Here is a 19,826-nt window from a genome sequence, read left to right as displayed (position 1 = left end):
AACATTGTCAGGGCTTAGGGTAAAAGTGTTCTATTACAAATGAAAACAAAATGTTTTATTATATTAAGAATAGATTTTTCAGTTTAAATATACTTGAGAAAAAACATTTAAAAAATGCTTTGATGAAAAAAGGCTGCTGTGCACATGAAGAGAGATGGCCCCTCTTCTTGTGATTAAAGAGCCCTAATTTTAAATTAATGCATTAGATTTACAAACTCTGAGTTGATTTACAGACTCTGAGTTGAGCTGGTTATTATCATGGGCAGACAGTCCCATCCTTTGAAAGTCCATTTTGTGATAAGTGGTAAGTTGGTGGAGGTAGCCCTAATTACCATATTATAGACTGGTATATAACTTTTTAAATTCAAGTACCTTGTACACCAGAGGTATTCGGAGTCTGAATTTTTTTTTTAATGTAATTTTGTTTAAAGACTGAAACAAAGATTGCAGTTTTTTTTTTTTTGCTCCAACTTTATGATGTCAATTGGAGCAATAGTAGATTACAGTTCATTTCACTTTTTTTTTTTTTTTAACTGACCTCTGATTCTCTCTGGCAAAGCGATGATTTTGAGAGATATTTGCTTAAGAAAGTTGATGAGATTGAGTTTTAAGTAACTTCCTTTTGGTGCTAGATCATATTGTTACAGTCAGAGACCTAATGACTGGTCAAAGAAAAAGGAGCTTCAGCTCCGTGATAGTTTACTTAAAAAAAAAAAAAAACCCCAAAACACTAAAGGTCATGTTCTTTAAAATTTTAATTGTTTATTAAACAGTTTTTTCAATAACTGAAAAATTGTTAAATGAATTGAAAAATTAATTGCTGAAGCCTTGAATCTTTTTCCTAGATAATTTGTAAGTAGGTTTATAAATAGACTAATATTAATGGTTTTTATTGTGTTTATACATTGAGGATAAATTGTAGGTAACATTTGCAAGGGATACTTAGAAGTCTTAGCATCTTTTTATTTTATTGCACAAGGATTGAAACTGACAGCAGAGAACATTAGAGTAAAGCATTATTATAATACAGGCTGTTATGTTTCTTCAGACCTTTTCTGTACATGCTATTGCCATAATACAACTGCTTGGCCATAAAAGCCTGAACAAGTACATCTACTTATAGTGTTGTCCTTTGATCCAGTGTATGTGTGTGTGTTATGTAAAGTAAGGTGATCAGAACCTAATATCTGCACTTTTTTGTTGTTATTCTATTTTCTTTAACATAAATGCCCTGTCCATATGCTATTTATGTTAAAGAACCTGTGGTACTTCAAGTACTCACTGCCTGTAGAAATGAACCCCATCTGCCTTTCTTTTCACTTCTGTTATTTCTTATGACAGAGGCCCACAATTCTCAAGCCCTTACGTGATCATCAGCTAGTTAGTGTGTTTGGCACTGGGGCTGTATGGATGACTCTGAAGATTGACTTATCCTTCAGTGTGGTAGGCAAATATGTAAATAAATAACCATAGCACTAGTAACCATCTCTGTAACAAGGGCTAAACCTCTGCCCTTGGCATCAAAGTCAGGGACGGTATCTCAAAACAGGTGAGTCATTCTGGGTAGAGGGAAGAGCTGGGCAAAGAGACATGCAGTAGTATGAAGCTTTGGGAGTGATGAGGTACCGAAAAAATATGATTGTCAAGAATCCTTTGTGCTGACTTAAGGAATGTGGACCTTGTCCTGTGCATAATGGACAACTCCCCAGACAGTTTAAAGACAGAAATCATCTGAGGAAAAAAGGGACTTTGGAGTCACTCAGAATTGACCTAGAAGACTCTATTTGTGTCATTTACAAGCTGTATACCTTTGGACCAAGTGTTTTCACATCTGTGAGGGGGAGAATTCACACTAGGAATACCCTGGATTGTGACTTAATCATTCAACAAGCATTACTTATTGAGTACCTATTGTATATAATATCCAGAGAATGACTACAGAGAAAGGAAGCAATGTAGGATGAACTTACAAAGCTTAGAAAAAGCTGGGTGCTAGATCAACCTTTCCAAAATTTAGCACATTTCTCACACCTATTCTTATTCATGTTGTTCTCTATCATTATAGTGGCACCCTGAGAAGACGGGATCCTTATTACACCTTTATATCCAGCTAATCACCAAATCCATTGTGTTTTGCTTTTAAACATTTCTTGGCCAAGTGTTCTTGTCTCTAACACTGTTGCCAAGAGGGGGTTCAGGCTCTTAATCTCTCATCTCTCTAGTTGTTGATCACTTTTCATCTTCTATTTAACATTTCTTTCACCAGAAAGTTCTTATTTTGCCACCACATACCCAGCCCTTGTCAACAGTCAGATAGATGACTACTGAAGCTCTACCTTGTCTCAGATTATTCCAGTAAGCTTTTGGTCTGCTGCTGCCAGGCCAGGAGTTGAAGGCTCACTCTATCCTGGCAAAGTGTGTAAGTTCTACATCTTTCTTTACCTGTTGCCTCAGATCTGCTTCTTTGTTTTCTTTCTTTGGCTGTGTTCTGAAAGATGCCTGGGTTGTTTTTTCAACTACTATTTACTGAAACCCAAAGCTCTTTTGTTTTTCTGTTAATAGTTATCTAGTTTACCCTAGGCAGATTGTACACAGGCAGCTCTTTGCATTTGTTTTGAGGGTATGTTACTACTCTTTCTCATGAGATTTGAATCTCTTTTTAACTTTGATTTTTGGTAAGGGTTCTCTTCTCTGAACCCCAATGGCAATTACCTTTTGCATTTGCTGTGAACCTGCCGTTCAAGAAACCTACTTAGTCTTTAAATGTTTTATCAAGAGGCTGTCATGGATTAGAGGGAATGCTTTTTTGTTTTTTCTTGTTCTGCCCCATTTAGCCTCAACTGTATTATTTGGAATCTGTCCTTGAAGATAGACTTTGATATCTACTTGTAGGTATACACACAGGCTGAAGTTGCATATCTGCTTCCCAATATTTTCTACAATGCTTTATACCTATTAGATGACTTGTGTCACTTGTAGCTCACTATCATAGAGATATAGGATTCCACTGCTGCTTTTCTTCTGGGTGTGTAATAGTTGAGAAGACCATAAACTCACCTACTTGCATTTTGTTTTTGGTGCTCTAGGTCAGGATGGCTAACGGGTTGGCTCCCCACCTGGTGCCCTACATCTACATCACACCTTAAAGAAGCTGAAGAGAAAATGTTAAAATGTAAGGTTTTCTTCTTGAAAGTTCAGAACTATTTACTAAAATTGATCCAATATATTGTATTGCCTAAAACTGGAGATAAGATTCTATGGTGTGTTAACTATTAACAAAAGAACTTTTTCCCTCTTCTATGTCATCAGCAAGGTGCCAAAATGTGGTGGGCCAGTGATTCTCAACTTTAAACTCTTTTTATTTTATTTTTATTTTATTTTATTTGTTGCTCAAGACAATACAATGATCTTGACATATCATTGTAATCAAATAGGGTATGAATTCTCATTTTTCCACAAGTACAGATTGCAGGATCACATTGGTTATACATCCATGTGTATACATACAGCAATCCCAGTGTCAATTGTATTCTGCTGCCCTCCCTATCTCCCCCTCCCCTCCCCTCCCCTCCCATCACCTCTCTCTACCCATTCTACTGACACATTTATCTCTCTCTCTTTTTTTCCTTTCCCCCCTCACACCATCATATATGTATTTTGTGTAACAATGAGGGTCTCCTTCCATCTTCCATGCAATTCCCCTTCTCCCTCCCATTCCCTCCCACCTCTCTTCCTTGTTTAGTGGTATTATTCTTCTCATGCTCTTCCTCCCTACTCTGTTTTGAGTCACCCCCCTTAAGTTTGTAAGGACCTCAAGGAGCTTTGTTTATAGGTTATTGTTACCAATATTTATCATATTAGAAATTGAAATTGAATAATTGAAAATGTTAATGCATTAATTTATTTCAAAATAATAATAATAAATCTGTTGCAAGTTAAAATAAGTTACAAAAAAAAATTTAGCTACTCTCCACAATCAAAAATGTAATGAAGAAATTAACATCATTTATGTGTTTGCAAGTCTCTTTTCTATCTGGCTTAACATAAGGCATCTGGATTCTTATATCTGCTTCTACTTTCAGTCTCTTGGATAACAATTATCATAAAATCTCTAAAAAACTATATTCTCAGAAAATGAGAATGAAACAGCAAATGGAAATTTACTATTACTGCAAAAACAGTTTTGACTTACTCAGAGGATCTTAAAGACCCTTCAGATGTTCCCAACTATATACTTCAAGAACAGATTCTAAGGCTGGGGTTGTGGCTCAGCAGTAGAGAGCTCACCTTACTCATGTGAGACCCTGGGATGGATCCTCAGTACCACATTAAAAATAAATAAACAAAATAAAGATATTGTGTCCATGTATAACTAAAAAAAAAAAAAGAAGAAGAAGAAGAGATTCTAGATATTACAGAGCATAGTATAATAAAACAAGTACTAGATTAGAATAACATAGCCCACATCAGCCACTGCTGGCTACAGGATCTTGGGCCACTTTACTAATCTTCCTATTTCTTACCTTATGGTAGGATTATCCATAGAGTACTTACAGCTCTAGAATTCTAGGATGCTTTAGTTATATGTTTATACCGGTGTGGAAACCTTTTTTTTGGGGGGGGGCGGGCTATTATTTGTTTCTTATGAGCACTGAAATTTTGTCCAAACTTCTGTTAGGGCACTCCCAGGTGGGTATAGTTTTAAGCAGTGGTATTTATTGTCCAGTTTTTTTCTGGTGATGCAATTTAGGAGAATGGATTAGCAGTGTGAATTATATACATGCTTATTTTGTACATATGTGTAGATGTTTGTTCACACCTATTTTTTGTCCTGTACCATTAATGAATTTTCTTGATGTGTATTTGGGGATTCAGTGCCTAATTCAGGTCACCTAGGAAGCCATCTTACATGAATTTTTAACATAAAAATTAATTTCTACTTTATATACTTAGATAATCTTGCTTTCTACAAAACTGGGAAAGTAGTCATTATGGCTTATAAAAAGGAATTGTTGTAAGGAGATTAAACAGGGTGCTGGAATTCAATAATTCATTTAACAAACATTGATTCCCTATTCCTGGTACTAGGGGTGCAAATAGGAATGAGAATTGGTCCTTGCTCCAATATCAGACATGAAAGCAAGCAACTAATACAGTGAGATAAGCTCTCTGCTAGACATTACAGATATTTTCTATGGGAATACTCAGGAAACTATGTTCAAAATGATGAAGTGATTCAGCTCTATACTAATGCCAGTTCACCTCCTTTTCTAAATTAGTGGCACCCCCACCCTTTAGGGGCATGGTAGCTAGGAATCTGAATGAATGCTAGATTTCTTCTTTGCCACCATATGTGAATACAAAACCTGCGATTATTTCTTTGATGATTAAAGAGCAGAAACTCCTGGTTCTCCCTGTTTTGTCTACTACAGACAAATATGCATAAATAATTAAGGGATATAAAGTGCAGTTATTCAGTTGATAGTTTAATGTAAATGAATCTCAGATTTAGTTTCATCTATAGTTCATTTTAAAGGGTGTTCATAGTCTTTAGTCTTGTGGTATTGAACAAAAGTAAGAGTTTTGTTCTATGAAATCATGATTATTTACACTTTCTGGACAGTGCTAGACTTGAACTCATGTTGCCTGATGCCTTATGCTAAGGAGTTCCTACGATACATACCCTCTCACCTTTTTTTCTACTAAGCATTGAGATGACTTAATATTTCAGTGAAGTGCTTAATATGGATATCTTTTTTTTTCTTTAACAGTATTGGGTATTGAACCTGAGGTACTCAACCACTGAGCTGCATCCCAACCCTTTTTGGTTTTTTTATTTGTGACAGAGTCTCACTAAATTTCCTAGGCTGACCTCGAACTTTGAAACTCAACCTCTTAGAGTAGCTGGGATTACAGGTGTGCACCACCCTCCCAGCTAATATGGACTTCTGAAATCCTTGTCTAAATTCATGAATCTTTTCATGATTCCTTCAAACTTGACTTCAACATTCAGTGCTTAATCCCACAAATCTTCTACAAATTCAAGGTGGAATTCTTTTGTTATTGTCTGCTAATCAAGCATTCTAAAAATAATGGGCTCAGTGACCATCCAGTTCTTTGCATGTAATACTAAGTCAAGAGGTAATATGATTTGCCAAAGACTGACCATGGATGCTTGAGGTTTGTCTGATCATTTAAAATTACTTGTTTCAATAAAATAATCTCTTATTATTTTTTAGGGCTAAATCAGTAAAGGCTAAAATCATATGATTAGATACCACATGGTTTCTAGATTACTAATTTTTTTATGCTTTGAGTATCTCCTTAAAAAGAGATGAAACTAAACAAAATTTCTCTTATGTTTTCATTAGGTGTCCCCTGCACTTACAAAAAGGAACCGGTTCGTATATCTAATGGAAATAGAATATGGACACTGAAGTTCTCTCACAGTATTTCAAATAAGACTCCACTTGTTCTCCTCCATGGTTTTGGTGGAGGTCTTGGACTCTGGGCACTGAATTTTGGTGATCTTTGCACTGATAGGCCAGTCTATGCTTTTGACCTATTGGGCTTTGGACGAAGTAGTAGACCCAGATTTGACAGTGATGCAGAAGAAGTGGAGAACCAGTTTGTGGATTCTATTGAAGAATGGAGATGTGCCCTAGGATTGGACAAAATGATCCTGCTTGGACATAACCTGGGTGGGTTCTTGGCTGCTGCTTACTCACTGAAGTACCCATCAAGGTAAGTGATGGTGACAGAAGAGAGGGATCATCACCTTGGCTTCTAAGTGCTGGTCTCTGGTTTCCATGTTTGGTGATTATTGTTGTCTGAGACTTACAAGATGAACATTCTCTTGAAGGACTAATATAGTAGCTGAAATAATGATATCAGATTTTCCTATTACATAAGCTATACATTGGTAAGTTTGATAAAGGACTCTATAGTTGTTATTTAGAAATGTATAAAATTTAATGTATGATTTTAAGCCACAAGTCAAAATTATTGTGATACTATTATTTAATATTATTATCATCATTAAACTTGTGGATCTAGCAGGCTTTTCCTAACCATTTCTAAGTTGGAATGGGTATTACAAGGTTAGAAGTTGAAGATCTAGGAACTGTGCTATCTTTGTGGCTTGGAGCAAATCATGTAACCTCTAAACTTTCCTTCATAGTGTATTTTGCATGGTTTTTGATACAATTCCCTGACCTTTCTCATTTATAGAACTGTATTTCAGTCATTGAATTAATGAATGTTTGCTTCAGAACCTTTCTAGCACTATTTCCTTTCTTTACCTTAGTTTTTTATGCTATTTCCTATTCATGTTGCTACTGAGTATAAGAAAATCAAAGAAAAACATCATTGTTTTGCTTATCTTTTGGAAAGAAAAAAAATAAATATCAGCATTTTTGTATTGCCAAGCTATTTTTCCATTTAATCTAATCTTTAAATCCAGAATTGCAACAGTCTTTGACTTTGAGGTCTGTGAGTGAAACATGGGATGATGGTCATTTTCCCAGTGCCTATATATACCTGTGTATGAGGCCACCCCATTGCATAACTCCAGAGTGTGTAGTTCTACACAGCATTTGGCATGTGGGGCAGCAGCCCTGTATGCCAAGGTTTTCTTCCTCTTGGCAGAGACACTGTTTCTCCACAGATGCATTAGCTAAACTTCAGCAGTAATACCTGGTAGAGAGATTACAGTTCTGTATATGCTAGATAGTAATAGTCTTGTCAACTGGCAGTTCTGTTCTTTCAAAAGAAATCCAAATGTTCTCCTAATTAGCATTTTGGGCTTATTCTCTTTTGGTATTCTTTCTTAGTGATAAACATGTAGCTATGTTTTTAGAAAAGGAGGAGAAGGAAGTGGATAGTTTCCTGGTATAAGATAGCAGAGCTTTTTGTGGGACTTGACTTTTCTTTGTTTTTTTCTTTATCAGGTGTTTATTATGTCTGTTGTAGTATTTGTATCTCAGGAGGTGACATGGGATTCTATTGGTTAGATGCTGGTCATTAATTCTTAGAATTTTGGCCCTTCATAGTTACCTACTGATTAGATCGGTTGTTAAGATTTTCATTTTCTGGGGCTGGGGATGTGGCTCAAGCGGTAGCGCGCTCACCTGGCATGCGTGTGGCCCGGGTTCGATCCTCAGCACCACATACAAAACAAAGATGTTGTGTCCACCAATGATTAAAAAATAAATATTAAAATTCTCTCTCTCTCTCTCTCCCTCCCCCTCTCTCACTCTCTTTAAAAAAAAAAAAAAAAGATTTTCATTTTCAAATATGAAATGCTCTAAAGAAATAGGGAGACTTCAGAGATCCAGAACAGAGTGAACACTTAAAAACTGTCAATAAAAAAGAACAGCAACAAGTATCTAAATCAGAGCCAGTGATCCCTGCATTGGACTGACTACATTTTAGAAAATGATTTTTTGATGATTGTACTTAATGCTAGAAATAAAACTTGAGTACTATCTAAGGAACAAGAACCACTAAGTAATAGGAATAGATGGATGTGAGAATGCTTAGAATAATTAGCATGTCTTAAATTCCTATGGTTGCCACCAAAATGTTATTCTCAATTAAAGTGTGTTGACCTTTCAGGCTATATCCTTAACTGCATAAAACTTAAATTATTAAACATAAGTTAGTTTCAAAATGATGACATTTTCTATCCCAATTTTGTGGGATATACTACAAGTATATGTGTTCAAGTTAACCTGGAAGTGAGGTTTAGCATTTGGTGTTCCTTCAATTTGACTCCACTACTGAGCACACACACAATAGCTCTGCTGCTATCAAGCAGTTGACTTTGTATCAACAAAGCAAATGCAGAACCAACTACTGTAAATGTCTCATCCCACTTTTTCTTGGTCCAGGTGGCATTTTTATTATGCTGTCATGAGATTAAAATGAATTTTTCAATTGAGTTTCAGAAAGATTTGGGGGTTTGGGGGAGAGTAGAGGGAAAGAGAGGGGTTTGGAGATCAGTGGAATTCAGATAATTTCTTTTGTTCACTGCACCTCTTCTCTCTCTCTCTCTCTCTGCTTTAATTCTTTTTCTTTAAAAACAAAATGTCTAAAGAGTTAACTGAGCTCCATTCATATTACAAATTTGTTTTGCTTGTGCAATAGCAAATGCCTATAATCCCAGCAACTCAGAAGGCTGAGGCAGGAGGATTGCTAGTTCAAGGTCAGCCTTAGCAGTTTAGCAAGGCCCTAAGCAACTTAGTGAGACCCTGTCTCAAAATCAGAAATAAAAAGGACTGCATATGTGACTCAGTAGTTAAGAATCTCTGGGTTTAATCCTCAGTACCCCTCAAAAAACATTTTACATCACATCTTTTTTTTTTTTTATTTTTTTAAATGTTCATATCAAATTTAAGATTTTTTATTTATTTTTTACTTATAGTTGGACACAATGCCTTTATTTTATTTATTTTTATGTGGTGCTAAGGATGGAACCCAGGGCCTTGCACATGCTAGGCGAGCCCTCTACCACTTAGCCATGACCCCAGTCCACATCTGTATTTTTATAATAAATGGTATTAATCATATCTAATTAAGGGAATACCTCTCTGCTTCATCATGTCTTTCATTGGTTCATCCAGACGACATATGCCCATTATTTTGCTATGTGCTAGAGTGAGCAGAAAGAAACAAAGCCCAGAATCTCGATGCGTATAAAGTTTACACTATGTTGGGAAAGCGATGCACATTAAACGTTCATATAGTAGTATAACAGCTGTGATGAGTGCTGTGTAGGGAGGTGGGCAGTGTTGAGAACCTGATGTGGTCATGAGGTGCAGTAATAGTTCCCTGCAGAAGTACTGCCTGAGCTGAAGTCTCAAAGGGGTGGTGAGAGAGTATTCTAGGCAATGGGACAAATTCCAGAGGGCCTGTGCTAGGCAGACATCTGGACTTCCAGAAAGGCCAGTGTAACTTGTAATCAGAAAAGCTATGAGCTGCTTAGGAAGTGATTTCAGATGAGTACACACACCCAAGCTTCTCCCTACAAACAATCTTAGTTCATTTGTCTTGCTATAATGTCTAATAACTAGAGATGCCATCTACAAGTTTATTAGTAGATTAATGTGCTGAGTCACAAACAGTAGGGCCACTCACTGTATGAGGTGTCTTGGGCTGCCATCTGTAAAACCTTCTTTATAAGGTAAAGTAAGCCAGCAGTGGTAGCCAAAGATAACCATCACTTTTCTTTGAACTGAGTGCTCAGTTTTTCCTTTTCCCTTCCTTTCTACCCTTGCTGCTCAGGACTTATACAAAGACTGTTGATGTTTTATAGGTATTGGTTATAACCTAGGGAAAAGGAGATTCTGGAAACTTTTAACTTAGAAAATGTTTAGCAGAGATCCAGTCTGAAGTTAAAATAGGTTATAACCATTCTTCACTAATAAAAGGTTTTCAGATAATTTTATCTTGAATATTTTCCCATTGACCTTGCCTGGCTCTGTCTCCTGATTATGCAGACCTGGGCAGAGCAGTTCTTGCTGGGTCCTCTTGAGAAGAAAAGCTGTTCCACTCCACCTGGAGTTGGAGGAATTTAGGTCGTTCTCTGCAGGCCTTCCCTGTCCCCCTACCCACAGTGGACTGCAGCCCATGGGGATATGTAACTTCTCTGAGAATGCCTTGTTTGTGTACTGACTTAAGTTCTTTCAGATCTTTTTCCTTGTTCCTTTCCTTGTTCCATAAATTGATTTGGGGACTGATTGTTTTTGCTGCATTATGTCTAATTGGTGGTTGAATTTCATGAAGGTCAGATTTATATACCCTTGTTAGCATTTAGACAAAATCAAATCTTATCCCAGTGTTTTGGTGCAGGTGTTATCCACAGCTTTTTCATTAAAGCTGTAACTTGCTCATCATCTTCAAACTCAAGACAAAATTCTAATGACTAATATTGAGAAGAATGCCTTTCTATATTTCAAAACAGATGGGCTGTTCTCTTTTTCCTGCTCTGCTGGTTCATTGTTTTTCCTGTAGTTTAATTCGGTCTCTAGTTCTTGATCAAGATTTCTTGATAAGATGACTCACATATGCTGTGTTGTTAGACCCATTCCTTATCCTAAATGTGAACTAAGAATCCCATCAGGGTGTCCTCTATAGAATATTTGAGAGTAGGATGTGGGTAATTATCATAGTTTAGGATGCATTAAAACCAAGTGAGGAGGTAATCTTTAAACTAAGGAGTTCGGGAGAAGATAGCCTGGGAACTTGGTTCAGTACATAATAAGCTGTGAGCCAAAACCTGTGATTAGACTTTCCGGAATGATGAGGTTAAATGACTTTTTGCTCACCGTCTTCTGGTGAACTGTCTTCTGATGTTCCTTAGAATAAATTCTACTATAGAAGTTTTCCCATTTTTTTTTTCTTTTTTTGCTACCGTAACTAGCTTACATTTACTGGATACTTATCATTTGATAACCAACAACTTAAGTGCTTTGCATGGTTTAGCTTATTTAAAAGTCTTACAATAAAAAATAAACAATCATTTTGTGAGGTCTTTTACCTTTAGTCAAAGCAGATGATAGTTATGTAAGTATAGTTTAGATTTAGTTGTAGAATTTTTTAAAATTATTTTTAAACATTTTTGACCACAATCCTCAGTTACAAATTGTGTGTGTGTGTGTGAAACAAAAGTTTTGTGGGACAATACTTATGTTTGTTGTATTTTTCTATTCCAGATATTATAGTCTTATTAAAAAACACACCAAACTGGCTCTTTACCCTCAAAGTGGATTTTATTAACCATGAATAAGTAATGGCCTGTGAGATTAATAAAACAAATACCACCAGTAATATTCTAATATTGTCTGGGGAACCAGACCAACTCTTAGGCTTACTCTATAATTATACTTTATAAGATGTATATATCATTATAGATACAGAGCAGAAGAAAATGTGGGAAAGCATAATAATCCACATTTACTGAGTATCTGCCATGTGCTAAAGCACCATACTAGGTTCTGAAGACACAGAATTGAATAATTCTTGGGCTAATTTACTCCTTTATAAAAGCAAGAAGAGGTTATTTGCCTAGTATACGTGTGCTTTGCATAATTTATTAAATGACATTTTTACTTAGGGGTGATATTTTGAAGATTATATTAAGCAAGAGAAGCAAAAAGTAAAGCAAAAACAGAACTAGAGGAAGACGAGACTTCCCTTCTCTCCTCCCACTTCTTGGGTCAATAGGTCAGAAAGAGTCTAGAAAAGACTGGACAGAATCCCTTAACAAATTTGTAACAAAAACTTAATCTTTTAGGATAGGGTATGTTTTAATAAAGAGTTCATTTTTCTTTTTAGCAGATAATTCAATGATGAATAATATTGGCTATTTCCCAACTTGAGTCCTTGCTGCTTATAGCTAAATGGCTAATTGTCAATTCCTCTTGCCCCTTACCTAGACCCTGTCCCAAAATATAAAATTTGGGGATATAGCTCAATGACAGAGCACCACTGGATTCAGTCCCCAGTACAACAAACAAATAAAATCTTTCCAAATATATGGAACTCTTGTGTCACATATCTCCACACAGATTCATAATTATATTCCATAAATCTTCTCAATTCTTTGAAATCTAGGGTCCCCTATTGGAGCTGGCCTAGAGGAGAGAAAGCCTGTACAGTAACTTGTTGCCATCTGTTAGTATGCTAGAGTGGGAAAATGTGGGTTTTAGCCCCAGTTCTACCTTAACTAGCTTTGTATTCTAGGGCAGGTCGTGAAGATATGTCTCAGCTTCCTTCCCATCTGTGATTGAACCAAGTATTCCCCAAGGACCCATGGAGCTCTGTGCTGAGTCTATGTTCTAAAGCTTTCCGTTTTAAAAAAAAAAAAATGCAATCAAAGTAAAAAACTCTAACTGATCCTTACATGTGCTGACAAAAATAATAAAAGATTTGATATAAGGAATAATGCTTTCTGTGCACGTTTTAATTTCTTTCTGTTTCAGTTATGATTTTAGAATCATTGTCAGTTCATCCTCTGGAGATTTTGGCGGGCATTTGGATGTTTGGGTGACAGCTGAACATGTATTGCATCAGAAAACCTTTGTGCTTTGTTTAGAATCTTCATGATATATAAAAGCATGATAGCCACATGAAAGTACTCTGGTAGTTCTGGTTTTTCTTCATTATGAACAATTTTAATAAGATGGAAAAATTAAAGCTATTAATGAGATATTTTTATATGAAATTAATGTATCTGTTGAGTAAAAAAGAAATTTGGGAAAGGATTAGAAACAGAATGTAATGCCAGTATGTCATGATGTCACAAGTAGGGTAAATAGACTGGGCATCTGGAATCTTGTGAAAAGGAACAAACTAAAGGACACATTTTTACTTCATGTTACATCATTCTTACATTTGTGAGAAAGTTCACTTAAACTTCTTTTGAACCCACCTTGACTTTTCTTAAAATTGTTAGAATGATTGATTCACGGGAGATTATTGTTGGTATCTGAGGCTATTTTTTTAAAGCACGATACTGATCTTTAGTCATTTCTCCAGTGTCAACCCCAAGATATATGGAATCATTCGATTTTTTCTGAGTGGTTATTGATCTGTTTCATCTGCCAGAGTGTAGCCTAGACAAGTGACCTCTTTTCTCAAATAATACAGTTTTGTGCTCTGCTTTTACACATCTTTTATTATTGACATAAATATTTTAAAATTAAGTCTTTTCTCTACCATATATCTCTCAAATTCTACTGAGTCTCAAGAGTTTATGTGTTTATGTGTTTAGCAATCAGTTTTCTCTTTAACATGAACATTTTTGAAAGTGGTTTATCTTTATTGTATACATTGTTAGTTCTTTGAGGTTTAGGATAGATTTACCAAATGAATTTGTCTATTCTTTCCTCAACAGGGTTAGTCATCTCATTTTAGTGGAGCCTTGGGGTTTTCCTGAACGACCAGACCTTGCTGATCAAGACAGACCAATTCCAGTTTGGATCAGAGCCCTGGGAGCAGCATTGACCCCCTTTAACCCTTTAGCTGGCCTCAGGATTGCAGGACCCTTTGGTGAGTGCTCATATTCCAGGAAAGCAGAAGGTTTATAGATTAGCAGTTTAAGAGGCAGATGCTCCCTGCTTGTAGTGGGGCTGGCAGAGATGATATAGAGTATCAACTGCACCATAAAATTGTTGGTGGAGTAGGGTAATTCCTTTGGAGATAGGAAGGAAGGAAGGAAGGAAGAGTCACTAAAGAAACAAAACCTTGCCAGAATAGTGGGTGTTGGTACAGAGAGAGAAACCAGCCAGGGGCTAGGCCCCAGAAGGAAAGGCTGTGCTTGGAAGAGGCATCTGCTCTTCAGCCTTTATCCCTGGGGCCTTGCCTCTGCTTCACTCCTCAAGAGGAGTGTGGCATCAGGAATGACCTCAGCAGGGAGTGTTACAGTGTTCCAGACAGAAATTCTTGAGTTTATTTTCCCACAGAAATATTTGTGTATCCCACTTCACTTGGTGCAAATGCTGGTGTGTTGTAATCCTGAAGTGGATACAAGTTAGTAAGTTAATTTTATGTACCAACTGCTCTGTTCATTGGTCATGTTCAAAGAATTCATTTTCCTACAAAAACAAGTCCTAGAAAACTAACATATGTGTTTTTGAGCTCCTAAAGTGCATCTGTAAGTCAATATACAGCACTCTTTAATTCTTATTTTAAACTTCCCTTAGGGAAATTGAGGAGAACAACTGCCAGGAAATGTGCTTTTTCCCACCTAAAATATGTATTTAAACACATGTAGATGTGTATACACATAACACTTATTATATGAGCAAGCATTAAAACTTTCTATATTATTTAGTTATAAGTTATAACTTGTTTTTATTTCTTATTAAATAGGTCTAAGCCTAGTTCAGCGGTTAAGGCCTGATTTCAAACGGAAGTATTCTTCAATGTTTGAAGATGACACTGTGACAGAATACATCTACCACTGTAATGTACAGACTCCAAGGTAAGGTTAAATTCTAAATTTACTTGTGTGTACAAACTTTTTTGTTTTTGAAGTTTTCCTTTTAAATTTATTTAAATAAATTTAAAAGGAAAAATGTCTAATACTTCTTAATTACTCATATATTAATAGAGTGCCCACTATATAAAACATTGTTCTGAGTTCTGATGGGGGATTAAAAAAATAAGATGTACTTTCTTTCCCTAAAGTGCTTTTTTGCATAAGTTAAAGAAGCCTCGATCTTAGAAATCCTCCATTTTAGGAAGTGGTTGGGCTGAGAATTAAGAAAGCTAAAAAAAAATATTTCCCAAATAGTATAAATGTTCAACCAGAAAAAGGAGTGCTGTTTAAACAAAAGTAAATGGTCTCCTGCACCATGGATCTTCTTAGAAACTTTACTATACCTGAGGGTATTGAACTTCCCAAGTTCATGGGAAATGCTGTGTAGGAGTTTTCAAGTTCACTTGATGATTGCACCCTTTACTGAGCAACTTTTAACATCTGCACATCAGCATGAGAAACAAGGCTGCAGTTGGTAAGGACTGAGTGAGGGTTGGGTGGAGGGGAGGAGGGATTCTGCCTGTATATTGATAGTGATGAGAGAAAATATACAAGTGTGTGCATAGTAGCAAGAGAAAACAGGGGGCCAAACATCTTTTTTATAACATATGACTTATGGATGAATGTTGGGTGCAGGGTTCCAGTGGAGAAAGTAATCTAAAGATAGTGGAGAGATAGGAAGACAAAGCTCTAGAGTTTCTAGAATGGAGTATAAAGAGAAGAATAAAATCTTGTACTTTGTGGTATACCAATTATTGGGGGAGCCTATTTTTAAGATTGATTGAGCAATTCTGGGCTACATCTTGAACAGATACCTCAGGCAGTTTCTTGTATAGGTTGGTCATGAACCACACTTTCACAGACATGCTACCTCATTTTTTTTTTTTTCTAAAACTAAGAACTGGACAGAAGGCTGAGAGGCTAGATGTAGAAACATCCTCCTTCCTTTTTTATCCTCTCTCACTTTCGGAAGAAAATATGTCCACCTGCTTCATTGAACAGAGTGAGGCCTTGGCAGCTATTGGTAGTTGTAGTCTCAGTCTTTTCAATAAAGAAGATTAGAATTTCTCTGCCAAGAGTGAGGGAGACTGGATGGAGGTTTGGAATCCTCAAAAGATTGAGTTTTTGTGACTCACTAGGCCGTCAGGTCTGGTGATTAAAGTCTATACATTTTATTGACTTGTTACAGCAGTTTTTAGGGGGCTGTTTAGGAACATTGATTGGTTTTCCTATATGAGCTTGGGGTTTTAGGCTGTACCCCTTCTCATTTCATGATTACATGTGCCTGTGTAGTCCTCATTTGTTGTTTTTCTTATGATGTAACTTGGTTTGTAAAAGGTAATTCGGAACAATGCTGAGTCCTTTAAGAATGACAGAAATGACCAGGCATGGTGGTGCATGCCTATAATCCCAGCAACACAGGAGGCTGAGGTAGGAGGATTGAGTGTTTAAAGTCAACCTCAGCAACTTAGCAAGGCCCTAAGCAACTCAGTGAGACCCTATCTCTAAATAAAATATAAAAAAGGGCCAGGGATGTGGCTTGGTGGTTAAGCACCTCCGAGTTCAATCCTTGATTTAAAAAAGAATGACAGAAATGGACCTATCATGGGAGTTAGCAAGAATATGTTCTTTATTTAACTGGGATATTTCTGAGATTTTTATTAAATGCGAGAAGCTAAATGTGGATGTGCTTTGATAGAGGTGAGACTGAGAAGCATATTCATCTCTAAAAGTTAAGCAATGTGGTTTTTTCTTTCCCCTTAAAGTGGTGAAACAGCTTTCAAGAATATGACTATTCCCTATGGATGGGCAAAAAGGCCAATGCTTCAGCGAATTGGTAAAATGCACCCTGACATTCCAGTTTCAGTGATCTTTGGTGCCCGATCCTGCATAGATGGCAATTCTGGCACCAGCATCCAATCATTACGACCACATTCGTATGTGAAGACGATAGTAAGTGTGTGGCTTGATTTTTAGTTTTCGGTTGTAGGTGAAATCTGTTTGATGTTCTCCTGTAATTAAGATTTTGGATCATAATGATTTCACAAGCAAATTGTACCTGCAGCCTCAATCAGAGACTGATCTCACATGTGAGATCTTCTTGTCCCAACAGTGAATTACCTTTCTTGAGGGGCTTTCTGGTCTCTATAGAGAGACTAAAAGAAACACTGGTCCAGTAGCATCTCTGCTAACTCGCACCCTCAAGACAGAACATTCTCCTTTTGTTCTGTTTCTTTGTTGACTCATTCACTAGTGGTCAATTTAGAGTGCGGTTTTGGGTTTTTGTTTTTTTTTTTTCCTGGGGGGAGGGTGGATATTAAAATTTTATTAAGATTAAATAGATTTTTCTATTTACTTTTAAATCTTTTGGATGGCAATACTTGATAGTTAACCATAGCTCAGTCTTGCTTATTCTTTTACCTTATTTTTTTTTAATGTAGTGAGTCTCACATTTATTTTTAAGCTTCCTTGCTTAAATATCACTGTGTTTTAATAAATGCTTGTACACACTGACCATGACTGCTTTTCTTTCCCCAGGCTATTCTTGGGGCAGGGCATTATGTATATGCAGATCAACCAGAAGAGTTCAACCAGAAAGTAAAGGAGATCTGCAGCTTGGTGGACTGAACATACTGAAGCCTTTGTGAGAACACCTGTTGACTGATAGAATTCTTGAGCAATAATCTACAGTACGATGAAGATGGAGGAATGCAACCCAAGAACCAGGCAGTCTCCTTGACTGCATCTTGCACATTTCTTTTTAAAGCCATTTGCACATTTAAACCCGTTAGTGCCTTCTAGAAGAATGACTTTCCTTTCTCCTACACAAAATTGAAATATACAAGAGACTCAAAATTTAATGGCTTTAAATAAAAGGTTATTTATCCCTCTGTACTGAAAATCTGTAATTTTTCAATTAAGATTTTTTTCATTTTTACCTAACTTTGCTGGTCAGGTACTTTTAATATTGCAGTCTATCTTACAAATTTAAAGAAGTGGTTTCTGGGTCTGTTATGTTATATACTATAAAAGTGCACTTGATTTTCTTTGTCTGATTGTATTTACCACATCTAATAACTGATATAATTAATTCAAATTCAATTTATTTTTTTATGTAAAAATTTGTCAGTTGTTTAGACTACTTCATCTGATTTTTAAATGGTGTGACAAGTGCTGGATATGTAGCTCAGTGGTAGAGAGCTTGCCTAATATACAGGAGGCCCTGGGTTCAAACCCTAGCACAGAAAAATAATTATCATAATGATATTCTAAAGATTAAATGGAGTGACAAAATAGGTTTTTAGTTAAAAGTATGGGATTCAATCACTAGCATTAATTTTTTGGTTTTCCTCTGTTTTATATTTAAAGCTGCAAACCCTATGTTCGGCATTTTAAATGTGATATAAACTGCAACAGCATCACTCCTGGGAACCTTCTATGTATGACAGTGTTCTGTACTTTTAAGGAAGAATGACATTAATGCTTAAGGGATTCAAATACTGAAAAACCTTAACCAAAAATGCAGCCCTTTCTCCTCCCATTAATGTTATTCTTTTCCTGGAACCAGGGTACAGCAACTAGAACAGATTTCCTCACTTCAGGGGAGTTTAGAATTGTTACCTTCCAGTAAGCCATGTCGTATCATATTTTCATGAACATCTCCTCTTTAGATGGGTGCTAAAACTGGATTGCATTTTTACCACTAAAATAAAAAAATGGGTGCTGCTATTGTCTCATGGCACCAGAAGCGAGCTCACCCTTGGGTTTGGTTTTATTGAGTATTGTGTTGATTAAATCATTGCAGACTTGAATTTATATTGCGAAAAATCTATAACATTGATTATACTATTTGACAGTAACTATCATCAAGTGTGGCACTGTCTTGCAGTTTTAAAATGAGTTTTAAAACTTTGAAACTGTGAAAAAGCTCCATGTGCTAACTGGCTGCTGAGAAAATCCTCAACAAAATAAAATTGAGTAAATTGTCACCATTAAGGCATCTTTGCCTTATGTTTTGCTAACATTGTTGTCTAGGAGAAAGGCAGGCTATGTAAATAAAGACAGTGAACTAGAACAAATAATGGTTTGGGTTATTGTATTTTTTAAATGGTTAATTAGGGAATTTGTAGTCATTAGTAAATGTAAGATTGTATACTGTTGATAAACTGCCAGAGGACTGAAAATTATGTTTTCAATATTATTTCCCCTGTAAAAGAACTATACAGAAGACGGAAACAACTTCCCAATGAACCATTTGTCTCACTCATCAGATTAACTAGGTTAGTTCAATATGACAACATGAAAGCTAGGATGAGTTTCTCTACCTTAAGAACAAAAATAGCCTTCACTTTTTAGTCAGTGTCTCGGACAAATTAAAACCTGACAGTAGTACAAATAACTTGAGTAATATGCCAATTTCTCATAGAAGGTTTTTGTCCAAGGAACTTGGTCCCACAACTCGAAGGAAAATTCCTTGGTTCACTTACTAAGTGGGGTTTCTGGCTACAGATGTGCCAAGTGATTTAGGAAAAATATACTCAAGTATCTGGTGAAGTTTACTACTGACTGAACTTTCTTCATTTGAAAACCTTGGGGTACAGTATATCTAATTCTGTAAAGATTGTACTAGCAGAGAAAGTCACAAACTAGAATTCTTTAAAATACTGTGGGTGCTAAATGTTTTTCTTTTTAAAAAATCTTTTTCAGTGTTTGATCTTTGCTAAGTTATGCACATTGTATTTTATTTTATAGAATAAATTTTACTGTGATAGTTGCAATAAGA

The 19,826-nt window shown here is 36.1% G+C and overlaps 1 protein-coding gene across 4 annotated transcripts in view; it reads left to right on the top strand.

Annotated features, from left to right (window-relative positions):
- Abhd5 (abhydrolase domain containing 5, lysophosphatidic acid acyltransferase) overlaps positions 1-19,826 on the top strand; it is a 27,162-nt gene extending 7,336 nt beyond the window's left edge. For 3 of the 4 annotated variants that reach the window (XM_005337911.4, XM_078038028.1, XM_040290105.2), the window contains exons 2-7: positions 3,087-3,172; positions 6,372-6,744; positions 13,898-14,052; positions 14,875-14,986; positions 16,810-16,996; positions 17,582-19,826. In XM_005337911.4, coding sequence (XP_005337968.2) covers positions 3,087-3,172; positions 6,372-6,744; positions 13,898-14,052; positions 14,875-14,986; positions 16,810-16,996; positions 17,582-17,671 — 1,003 coding nt within the window. In that variant the 3' untranslated portion in view covers positions 17,672-19,826. Of the gene's footprint in view, positions 1-2,241; positions 2,420-3,086; positions 3,173-6,371; positions 6,745-13,897; positions 14,053-14,874; positions 14,987-16,809; positions 16,997-17,581 lie in introns of those variants that run through there. The other variant, XM_078038027.1, reaches the window with a different exon arrangement.

This window comes from Ictidomys tridecemlineatus, chromosome 2 (assembly GCF_052094955.1).
Source record: "Ictidomys tridecemlineatus isolate mIctTri1 chromosome 2, mIctTri1.hap1, whole genome shotgun sequence".
Taxonomy (NCBI): domain Eukaryota; kingdom Metazoa; phylum Chordata; class Mammalia; order Rodentia; family Sciuridae; genus Ictidomys; species Ictidomys tridecemlineatus.
Note: the sequence above shows the minus strand (reverse complement) of the source record. Positions and strands in the feature narration are given on the sequence as shown.